Raw genomic sequence first — 12,705 nt, 5'->3', positions numbered from 1 at the left:
AATTTTATCTTTAAATTAAACGCGCTAACATATATATTTTATATTGGATCCTTTTTGGCTCTTGGTATAGCTACTATTCTTATTATTATTAGTACGTAGGTATTGTACATATTACAGACTGTATCTAATAAAATTTACATATCAACATTTTTTCCAAAAATTTGCAAAAGTAGATACGTTTAAGTCGTGTTTCTTCATAAACTGATTTAACTTAAAGATAAGCAAAATATACAAAATACAAAATATCGGTAATTTTTTTCTAGATACAGAAACGAAGCTCGTCTAAAAGCACATTAAGTTTTGTAAATATTATTTAAATGCATAATATATATTTTATATGTCAATAATTCAATGTTATTATTTTCCTTTTATGAGCTATTTATAAGTAATGAGTAATTAGCCTGTACATTTCGACCTGTAGGTTTATGAAATTATATCGATCATGACCTAAGATCATGACTAATAATTATTATACCTAAACTTGAAATTTAGTCGATTTTTTTCAATTCTTTAAAAATTTATATACGTTTTAATTTTTTTAAATATACTGTACCTATTCGAAAAATTGAAGACAACACACAAGCTAAACGAAAATCCATCTAACAATAAGTCACATCATGCAAAGTAATTTTTCTAACTAAGCATAAGTCGCGATTATCCTCGATCCCGGAACAATCGGAATTTCATTTCAGTTTCGAATTGTAACTTTTATCCGAACTCATTTCTATGCAAATTGCCGCAAATAGCGTGAACGATGGGATCATTTAATCGCTGGCTCCGGGACTTTGTCGCTAGGTGTAAGAGATTTATCAGTAACTAATTCCAATAAATTCTGATTTCAGAATACTTTCTGTAAGTATGAACATCTTTAGACATTATTTATGACCTAAAATTTTGTTATCTGTAGGCTTGGTTGTTTTTTTTTTCTGGCAGTTTACATTGACTGGCAGTAACGAAGCTTGGACTGTTTTATTTTATTTATTATAAGATATTTTATATCCTGGCTTTAGTTCATCGAGGAATGCAAAAAAAATATTATGTAGGTATTTAAATTTTTTAAGGTAAGATAAACTACAGGGTGAAAGGTAAGACGTTTGACGAATTTAGACAGGAGCTTCTACTCATTAAACTGAACAACTTTTGTTCTACAACTTTGCTGAATTCGTAAAAAAAATTGGACTTTGTAAGGAAACTTCGCTAATCAGCTGGCCGATTTCCATACAAAGTCCAAATTTTTTTCTACGAATTTAGCAAAGTTGTAGAACAAAAGTTGTTCAGTTTCATGAGTAGAAGCTCCTGTCTAAGTTCGTCTGACGTCTTACCTTTCACCTGGTATAAGACATACCACTAACCACACAGACGGGCAAATAGGTATTTGGGGATAAAAAAATACCATAATAAAACCACAAAAACTCTTTGACAATTCTTTATTGTAAATATAAGGTTTTATGAGATAAAAAAGGTAAATATAACCCTTTTGCCTTAATTGGTCATTCTAACAATCTTAATATAAACACAAAAACCAACACAGCAAACAATTAGCGGAAAATTAAGTACCACGTATTATAAATACTTCTACAAGATGTTTATCAACTATGCTAAAAATGTAATCTGATATAATATCATCAGTGCAGAAACCGGTTATTCTTAACCCGGTGAAACATTTTGAATTAAGCCTTGAAATTATGAAATAAGTAAAAAAGAAAACTACCCTGATATCTACCTATTAACCAGATAATTTTGAAGTCATAAATATAATTTGGCCCCAAAATCCCTATTATTTTTTTCTTTTTTTTTAATATACCTACCAAGCCGTCCAGTCAAAGGCATTTTCAAATTCTAAAAACAAAACAAAAATAGACAAAATTAAAAAGTCGTGACCGTTTCTGCACTGGTCATAATCATTTAATTAAGAGCATACAATGTTTCGTGCAACAATTCCTATGAAATTAGCTATATTCGTAAAGGCCTTATAGCGGCACCGATGTAATACAAATGTATAGGTAATAACGTTAAAATACACACATGAAATGATTTAAACGAGAAACGCTCATCAAATTATTCCTGTTTTTTTAAACATAACAAATTTTTATATAGAATATTTGATACTAGAAGTTCTTTAGAAGAACATTTGATATTTTCATCACAACCATTTTATGATACGTAAAAAATATGTTCTCAATCTTTTATACCAGGGATAAAAATACTATTTATTAGAAATAAAAGATGTACGTTTCTCGTTTTAATCAATCATAAATTGTTAAGTAAATTGTAGCAAACAGCACACTTTAATAAATCGCATAAAAAGATACGATCATTTTACCTATTTACAATGCCATATAGCCTACCAAGATTTTTTATTTTTCACTCAACAGACCTTTACGCTTGAGTTTAAACTTTAAATATAGATTTAAAAATATTGCTATATGAATTATTTTTTGGGACGTTAAAATGAATACTTAGTTAAAATTTCGATATTATCTTGATACTTTTTATTATTTTTTCCATCCATAGAGCCCACAGAACATCGGTGTTTTTTTTTTTCAAGCACTTAATGTAAAAAAAATCTTCCTGCGGCAGTTTGCATTAAAGAGTTCAAAACATGCTTATGGGCTGTAGAAATATGTATAAGCAAGATTATTTATTATGCTTTTTTTTTTTGCAAATATGATAGTCACAAAATCTTATTTATAAACCGGTTAATTAATATTTTGTCACATTTATATTAATTCTAAATAACACTTGAATGGTAGTGACAAAACTTACATTATTAATTTTAATTAAATTTCACTTGCAAAAGGGTCGGTTACACCTTTAGCTGATAATGTCCCTGATAGCCTATTTGACAGCTTGTAACGTAAACGTCATTTTAACTGTCAGACAAGATACACGGAACATATCATATGAAACCGGCCCTTAGTGTAATATTTATGAATAGCAACGTTATTATAAAATATTATCCAAGTATAATAACGTTGTCCTCATAAACACTTGTTTTAAATACAATATAATTTTATATAGAGACAATATACTTTAGAAGGCAGAAATATTTCATACTTTGCTAGAAAACGAAAGAAAATATTTACAATTTTCGATATCATCAACCGTCAAGACTAATAATTCTAGAGATACATATAATTTATAAAGATCACCAATTTTCCTAAGATTTATCTACAAATTTTACTCTTAAAGAGTGTTTAGAATTAATTCCCAATCATTATTCTACTGTACACGACAAAACATTGCTTAGAAGTAATTTTGTCACATTAAGAAAGCTACATTATTTTTCTAAGCTACATTATCTTCTAGAAGGCCGCTTTAATCTTTACGAGATGATATTTCAGACACACTGTCAAACACTGAATTTTTCATAAAAAATGAGTAAACGGTTTCTGAATTGAGAATTGATTTGATTAAGGTTTGAGTAAGTTACATACAAGAAAATATTTAAGCAGCATTTTAATATAACGTAATGGGCCCTCTTCACAATGGGCAGCGTTGGGCGAGTAGAGGCAATCACGATATTGTAGAGGGCCTAAATGTCTATGACCAGCCGTTGTTGTAGGTGTTAATTCATAATCGCCGTAATGGGAAACATCGACGATCATTTCTGTTGGACCAACGCTGCTCATTGTGAAGTGGGCCCATGAGACATTCTTAACGTCAACTACTTAATTCAAAAACCGGCCGTAATCCGAATCAATTTTTAACCTATGGATGTTAATTTATAAATATTAAATAATAATTTTAAATATTAAATACATGATAAGTTGCATAAGAACATCATTGTTACAGCGTGTTTATTCTTTGTGACAAATTATTTCATTATCAAGGTATGGGGATAAAATATTCTAGATTACACCTAATTAAGATAGTTAGTTATTTTTATTTGACGGATGCAATAGATATGAATAGACACATTAAATGATTTAATTAAAAAACAACGTGCAATGAGAATTGGCTAATATTTTATTGAGTTTTCTATTTATCTAATTACTATCTACTGAGTTTGTATCACTGTTGGACAAATTTATTTATTCTATTATGTACCTACTACTAAATTTATATAATATTAATTGTATGTAATCAAGTTTTTTACTGGATTTATTGATGGTTCTATTATAGTTACTTTAAATCAAGCACTTTATTTATAAAAGTGTTTGATATGCATATATTATGAAACATATGAATAAGGTATAACATAAACATGTAGTTATTATAACTCACATACTTAGATATAACTGTACATGTACATGAAATGCTGTTCAAATTTTTTGACATTAATAACATACTTACCTCGTTTTTATTGCAATTTTTTTTTTAACTCCATTAAAAACTTTAAATATCTTACTAATTTAAAGTAAGTATACAAAAGGTAAAATTTTAATTAGTTACGCTTATGGTATACAAGAATGAGAATAAAAAAATGGCATGCAATTAAATTAAACATAGAACTAACCTAACTAATAGCAGACATTCAACAAAAATGCGTAAAATTATATAAAAGGAACAATTTGATTCTAAACATAAATAAATATACAAAGTAAGAACCTATACAAAAACCAAGTAAAAAATGATCGAAGACGACTAGTTAGCACTGATTTGAATATTATGTATTATTTTTATTTGAATCGGCAAGATTTTTATGAGGTATGTATATTATAAAAGAAATACTGAGTGTCCATTGCGAATTAATACTACAATTTACAGAATAAAAATATAGAAATATGAAAACATAATACATAAATGTAATAAATATAAATAAAAACCATAAATATTAATTAAAAAACATATATGAATATCAGACCGAAATTTTAATACTGAAAAAGAAAGTGCAATACACTACTTGAGAATAGGAAACCTACTTAACTATAGATAAAATTCTAGTGCCATATAAAGAGAATGTTAAAAGTTATCACAAAATATCTATCACACTAAATTCATTAAGTTCCATTAAATTCATACTTAACTCCACACTTATGCTATAGCACACCCCGGACACTCCATACAAAATTATCGTTTTGACAGTCACACTGTAGAGACTGCAAATGTGTGTGTTACCGCTTTATGGTTGTCACATTTGTGACTAGCGTAAAAAAAAATTCGCGTTATTCTGATGAAATAAATCCGTAAACAGCACAATATCTAACCATTTTCTACGAAAAACGATAATCACAAATCCAAAATAATAAAATTACTTTAAGTCAATTTGATTAATGTTGTCAATCTTCGTTGCGTATCGTCCTTGCAGAAAAATGCGGCCCATTTATAGCATGATCGTGCGGGGTGAGGTAAGTGTTTAATTTTGGCGGGAGGCGGAGTGTCCGTTCTGTAGCGTTTAGCTACTATTATGTATTCTGTGGCTATAGCTTGACCGCAATCGCTATACCACGCCTTAGGTATGCGCGGCGAGGCGGGGGAGAGTACCAACCGTTCCGTCTCTTTCTAACTTATAACTCGTGCTCTTTCTTACCCCCACCCCGCCGAAACCGCACATACCTACACCGCCCTACAGCCACTGCACACAAGCTATACCAAAATTTTTACTATAGCTTACGGATCGTTCAAAAATTTCAAATCAAGACTATGTCTATCATAATATGTTTTAGTAATCATAATTTTTATGATGAAACATCTAAAACGAGAAAATTCATCGCTTGACAAATAAAACTATATGACAAACATTTACAACATAATTTAGTAGCTACCAAACATTTCGAATAATTTAAAATACTTTCAAACAATTATCACACGTAAAAACATTATATCCTAGACACACTTTTAAATGCACGACAATCCAAACAACAAAGTTTACCCTTAAAAAATACATGTTCGATTAATTTCTTATTAATGTTAAAAAACGGGGCTTACCATACATTATTTTCTAACTTTTCACTGGTTAAATGAACAAAAAAACATATTTTCACTGTTAAATACCCAAAATCTTTGGCTCAATTTTATGACACATTCCATACCACCTACATTTTTTTTTCAAAAAAAAAATTCAAATTTTTTTTTTTACATTTTTTGGTACTAAACCCCGTTATTAACCCACTTACGTTTCTTGTTCAACCAGCGCCGCTTGGGACAGAGAAATCTGTTGAGATCTCGGCAGTGGTCTCACGAAAAACATTTTTATGCACGGCGCTAATAAATATATTAGTACCGCGGCCGCTATTATCGAGAAAGCACAGAGCGTCCATTGAGCGGCTTTTATCGATACATTTACATCTGGTATCGGTTGTGTTAATTGGCACATGTAAAGTAGGGATTTGGTTGTATTGTATGGCCCGGAGACACGAGCGTTTGGTCCACAGTCGGAGGATTTCCAGCCAATCCAGCTGGCTGATCTGTTAAAAAGCACCTGAAACAGATGACGATTTAATTTTATTTATTTATTTATTTGGAGAATAGACAGGTACAATTAAATTATGTGTGAAGAGACTATGGGATATGAAGGAAAAGGTTTGTTCTAAACGATAAATAATACACGACTAAATTAAGCTAGTCGTTTCAGCAGACACACTGTATTCGGTAAATATTTTTCAAGGCTTCTATTTTATAGATATTAAAGCTGTTATTTGTATCATAACACAACACATAAAAGATTGCACATTAATATTAAATGAGCCAGTTTTTTAACATTCTGTAACAACTTCTTTATTTTTGGTAATTAAAATCGGAACTAATCGTCTTGTAATGATAAGAATCATGCATTAATATAAGGTAATAAATATTATATTTTTCCTATCATAATAATTAATCTATTGTGATAAAAGTAGTAACCTGCAATCCCTCCATAGCTGTATATCCAAGTACAGTCTCTCTACCTCCCGCTTCAAAACCCAATTTGTAACAAAATTCAGACACTGTTCCACTCTCAGCGCTATTGTTACGCGCTGTTACAACTCGCATGAAGTTCTGGAAATAAATAAATATATGTAATAAATAAATAACTTTTAAGTTTATTAAAATTCTAGCGGTCCGCCCCGGCTTCGCCCGTGGTACATATTTCGCAATAAAAGGTAGCCTATGTCCTTTCTCGGGTATCAAAATATCTTCATACCAAATTTCATGCAAATTGGTTCAGTAGTTTAGGCGTGATTGAGTAACAGACAGACAGACAGAGTTACTTTCGCATTTATAATATTAGTATGGATTAGTTGTTATGACAGTGCAACCTGAGTAGTAAAAATGACCAAACCTAACAAAAAATATTTACAAAAAAAAATCGTTAAAATCAGTGTAGCTGTTTAGCTACAAACACTGTTGATATTCGTGAATCAACTTTTTTTGGCCCTAACAGTTATGAATCGGTTCCTAAAAACAAGTAAAACTTCGCATGTAGTTTTTATAGTCTTATCTATTATACTGTCAAAGACTTCTGTCTTTTTTTTTTCAATAAATAGAAGAATATTTCACACATTATTACTTCGATATACTTACTTGCGCTGGTATTTCCAGTGTAAAATACTGATTATCAGCTTCAGTACTGAGAAGATCGATGGCCAAAGATGGCAAGTTCCACTCTTGAGGTTCAGGCCAACAAGCAGCCTGTAAATATAATTAATGTATTTAAAGCAATAAAAATAATATTTTTTGTGTATAATAATTAACAATTTTATTCATGTTTCTACAATAGATATAAACATGCATACAAATCTTTGCAATAACTTGTTACAAATTACATTTAGGGCCGATTTTTCAATGCTTGGATAAAACTTATCCGTCCAATAAAGTATTACACGATAATATTAAAATGTCACGAAAACTGCCAAATACGGGCAATTATAATACGTTTTTAAAATGGTAGTTTTATACATTACTAGCTTTCCGCCCGCGGCTTCGCCCGCGTTTTCAAAGAAAAACCCGTTCACGTAGGATTTCCGGGATAAAACATATCCTATGTCCTTTCTCGGGTATCAAAATATCTCTATACCAAATTTCATGCAAATTGGTTCAGTAGTTAAGGCGTGATTAAGTAACAGACAGACAGACAGAGTTACTTTCGCATTTATAATATTATTATGGATTTGACGAATAAGTTTTAACCAAGGATTGAAAAATCAGCCCTTAGAATTATAAAAATACTGACTATTTCACAAATACACTAGTAATGTGTTGTTTTATGAAAATTATGTAATTTAAATTTATACAAATTTACATTAAGCTTTAAATAACATTATATTTACCTCTCCCCGATACCAAAATTCGTCCAGTATAAGCATGTTGGATGTCTGTGCTGAATTACTTAGTTCACTTACAATCTGAAACATTTTTTGGTGAATATTAACAACAGATTATTAATTTTTAACTTTAAAAAAATACATTATTTAGACAGAGCACAATACAAATTTATTTTCTTAGTAGTTAAGTAATAAAATAAACAAAAAAAAACAAGCGTGTGTGCCTAGCACACGTGTCAGAAGTGAAACTTCTTTGGCAAGATTAAAAGATACCAAAATCGTCGTCGTGACGTTATTGCCATGACGCGCCCTTGAAATTTTACTCTCAGCGCGCCTAAAGAAGTTTCACTTCAAAAACAGAGATACTTAAAGCTTAACATTATCATGAAATTGTAATAATTTTAGTGACAACCATATTGTGTTTTTGGATTTTTAGATGCTAATGTTTTTAAAAATAACTATGGAAAGTATTCTTTAACTAGGAAGTTGTTTCTATAGTAACAAGTGAGTACATATGGCAAGTTCCTTACTATGTGAAAAATGTAATTTTATAGAAAAAAAGTTACCTGTTTAAATATACCATCGGGCAATCTAATACTTGTTGTTCCACTATCGACAATGCCCTTTTCCATATTTAATTCCTGGCAAATATCTCGATCTATTTCACCATTAGTCTTATTAGAATCCTCTGAGGTGACATTATTATTGGCCATATTGTTTTTAACTGTAGAATTTATTAAATGCACAGATAAGACACCCACTTCATACCATCTCTTTCTTAGAATCGGGGTTCGAAAGATAAACTCATTGCTTATTGCGTTGGAATTCTTGTCATCTGTAAAAAAAAAGAAACTAATGATCAATTATTATTAGACTAGGAACGAGTATGGGATTAAAGAGAATAAGTAAAGCTTTCACATAATGTTTATTAAATATTATACCAAAGTCTTCTCTATCTATGCCTATGCTTCAATTAAACATAGGGCTGAATCAACATGAATAAGAAGATAATATCTATGCAGTATTTCAATTTACTCATCAGTAGACAGTATTTATTTATTTAAATTGAATACACCTAACGGATCACGATCTTGTTGGGCCTAGGCGTTTCATTAATTTCAGGAGCAGATCGCAACCCAACAAAATGTGTACAATTATTATTACAATGCGATACAGTTTACCCTTATCAAGCTATAGGTATTACAATTCATATTTAAAAATTTATTAATTTAATATAATTTAAAATTAGATAAAAAAGAAAGAATTATTATCAATTAAAGTAATGGTTACTTATACAATAACAATAAAACTATACAACTATTATAGGACATCATTTTACTATTTGATAAACATGTTTTTTGAATATGTTTATTTAGAGTGTAGGTGTTAAATATATCTCCAACATATCTTTAACAGTAAAATTTCTTCTACAAATTGTTTTTAACCTAAAAAATAATGGGTAATATTCAAAATACAAACACCTAACTTACCAAACATCTTCAAATTCCCATAATGAGTGGCATTCTCTGCACTATGTGTGCCGCAAAGTTTCAGTTCAAATGACATTGGCTTTTTAACATGTCTCTCCACGAAATCCAACCATGAACCAACTACCACATTCTCACCCCATGCGGCAACAGGAAGATACGCAAGTCCCAGGAGACCCTAAAACATAATTATATTTCACTAGCTGCTCCGCGCGGTTTCACCCCCGTGGCTCCACCCCTGTTGGTCGTAGCGTGATGATATATAACCTTCCTCGATAAATGGGCTATCTAACACCGAAAGAATTTTTCAAATCGGACCAGTAGTTCCCGAGATTAGCGCGTTCAAACAAACAAACAAACAAACTCTTCAGCTTTATAATATTAGTATAGATTTGCTCTTATTCTCTATATTTCATGCAAATTGTATATTGTATAATTTACCATTTACAAAATGGCGTCATCAGTTTAGAAACTCAGCTCTGTATTCGGTTAGGTTTGCATTATTTTAATACTACACAGTAATATGTTACGTATGTTGTAATATATATTATATACTAATAATGTTAAGTACATAATGATGTGACACCTTTTGTAAACAATGAAATTATACAATTTGCCTGTGACATATTCAGCTAACCAATTTCTTTGTTTTCACCAGAGTTGATGGGAGATTAGAAAAAAGCTTATATAACAAGATTTAAATTATTCCCCTACATACTGCATAGAGTATATCTTTACATAGCAAAGTAATTTATCACCTACATATTACTTAGTAAAGTAGTTAAATCAAATATAACATCTTACCTGCCAACCAGATCCATTCATGAAGAACTTATAACTCCTTGTTATTAGAGCAATGTCACTCCTCACTTCTGGTACCATTGGTAAAGTTGGAAACTGCACAAAGTCAGAGGCAAGGTGACCACTCCATGTTCCTTGAGAATATTTGGCCTGCACCTGAAAAAACGAAAGTTCTTTTTTATAAGAAATATTTATTACTAGCTTTCCGCCCCCGGCTTCGCCCGCGCAGTCAAAGAAAAACCCGCATATTTCCCGTGGGATATCCGGGATAAAACCTATCCTATGTCCCGGGGTAAAAAGTAGCCTATGTCCTTTCTCGGGTATAAAAATATCTCCATACCAAATTTCATGCAAATTGGTTCAGTAGTTTAGGCGTGATTGAGTAACAGACAGACAGACAGAGTTACTTTCGCATTTATAATATTAGTATGGATATTGTTAGACGTAACTTTTGATTTAATATTTTAGTGGATGAATAGTTGTCACTATTTCCTGTCAAAACATGCTAGCTGTCGAATGTTTATTTTTATGTACGAATGCGCCACGAGTCGTGGCGCATTCGTACAAATCGTGCCTAAGGGCTTGGATGTTGCAGTTTATACAACGTTCGACCCAACTACCCTCACTTTGCTAATAGTCGTTGACCTGCTGCGATTTGTATCAACTACCTACATCAATTAGGTAGTTGTGTAGAATCGCAGTACATTCTTATTTAATATTTAACCTGGCGTCGCGTGTTATTTCTTACAATATTATTTTTATATTATAAGCAATTATTATATAACTTTTAGTAGACTTCTACATAATATACAAGTTACAGGTTACTCACACACATTTTGAGATTAACTTTTTACCTTTAAGACTTGAATATAATATCTAAGAGTTAATAAAGAGCTTCTAATATTTAGTGAATATAATTTTAGAAAAAGGAAAGTAAACTCCATTTATTACATTAGGAAATTACACTTTTAACAATTTTCTAAAACTACTATTCAATACATACCTCTTTACCACTATTATAAAGAGTGGTAGAATTGTCTTGATGAAAATAAATTCCACTATCTTTCCTTGCATATGATGCTATAGCTAAGGTTGTACTTCCAGTGTCCACTAAAACATGTAACTGAAAAAAAATATATTAAATGATATTAGAATCATTGAAATTTGAAATGTTATAATTTCAATAAGAGATTAATATTCCAATAAGAAAAGATTTTTCATGAAAAAAAGTACATGTTTCAATAATAACAACCAGCCATTGCGATTTAATCCTCGAAACATAAGATAATATACTAAAATTAATACTTTTTTTCTATCTTTTAAGAACTTATAACAAATCCTTAAGAAATTTTTAACTAAAAATGCAATGCTATTTAGTTTCAAACAAATATTGTTTCATAGAACATGAAAAAACCTATGTGCAGTCAACTGAATGCACCTAATGCCATCATAAGGTATCACACATCAGCAAACAATGTTATCAAATTTCACAAGCGTTTCCTGCACAGAAACCTAAGAATATAATCAATATTTAAGTCTGACACGTAAGGTAAGTAAACTTTACAATACCTATACATTTTTATACTTAATATTATAGTCAAAATATATCAAATACCTTCTGAGGTGGATGCCCAATATTAACTTCTAATGCGTATGCTTGTCCTGCATCTCCGAACAAATTAAATTCTTCACAATATACGTAATTTATCAACAGCGAAATTTGAAAAACGACATAAAGAAATATCATTTTCAGTAAATATTTGTAATCAATATTTATAGAAATGAGGCAAATGAAACCAATTGATGTATCTTTATCAAATCATTAACACAATATTCAGATAAAGTACGTGTGTTTTGCATTAGTGTACATTGTTTTTCTTTATTTCAATAAAAATAAATGTTGCACAAACACTTCACTACCTATGCAATTAATGCAGTTTGCAATTTGCGCTTTGCAGAAACGCTTGTGAATGACATTGACAATAAGTATTACTGACATTGGCACTTTCATGTTGCTATACGAAAAAAAAGTCACCTCCTAAATAGTATTTATTATGACTTTAATGGCGGCCGCACATTGTAAGAATTTTTCTGTTGAAAAATTTCTGACGCCCGTCGATACCACACCGCACACTTGTCAGAAATGTCCTTCCGGCAAGTACATGAGTTTGATTCGCGGTTGGCCGGCAGCATAGTAGGAATAGTCTTGGGTTTACAAAAAGTAAGAAAAA

At 30.6% G+C, this 12,705-nt stretch overlaps 1 protein-coding gene across 1 annotated transcript; it reads right to left on the bottom strand.

Annotated features, from left to right (window-relative positions):
* Positions 1–1,411: 1,411 nt before the first annotated feature.
* LOC149482895 (beta-secretase 1-like) lies at positions 1,412–12,450 on the bottom strand. Its single transcript, XM_089703689.1, has 9 exons — positions 12,090–12,450; positions 11,478–11,597; positions 10,478–10,630; positions 9,677–9,851; positions 8,753–9,021; positions 8,193–8,267; positions 7,447–7,554; positions 6,787–6,921; positions 1,412–6,364 (listed from the first exon to the last, which is right to left on the bottom strand). Exons 1-9 carry the CDS (start codon positions 12,219–12,221, stop codon positions 6,056–6,058), a joined length of 1,476 nt encoding a protein of 491 aa, XP_089559815.1. The 5' UTR covers positions 12,222–12,450; the 3' UTR covers positions 1,412–6,055.
* Positions 12,451–12,705: the final 255 nt, after the last annotated feature.

The sequence above is a fragment of the Colias philodice genome, chromosome 14, assembly GCF_061535455.1.
Source record: "Colias philodice isolate Cphi_HAF_F1 chromosome 14, ilColPhil1 Martin Lab GWU primary, whole genome shotgun sequence".
Taxonomy (NCBI): domain Eukaryota; kingdom Metazoa; phylum Arthropoda; class Insecta; order Lepidoptera; family Pieridae; genus Colias; species Colias philodice.
Note: the sequence above shows the minus strand (reverse complement) of the source record. Positions and strands in the feature narration are given on the sequence as shown.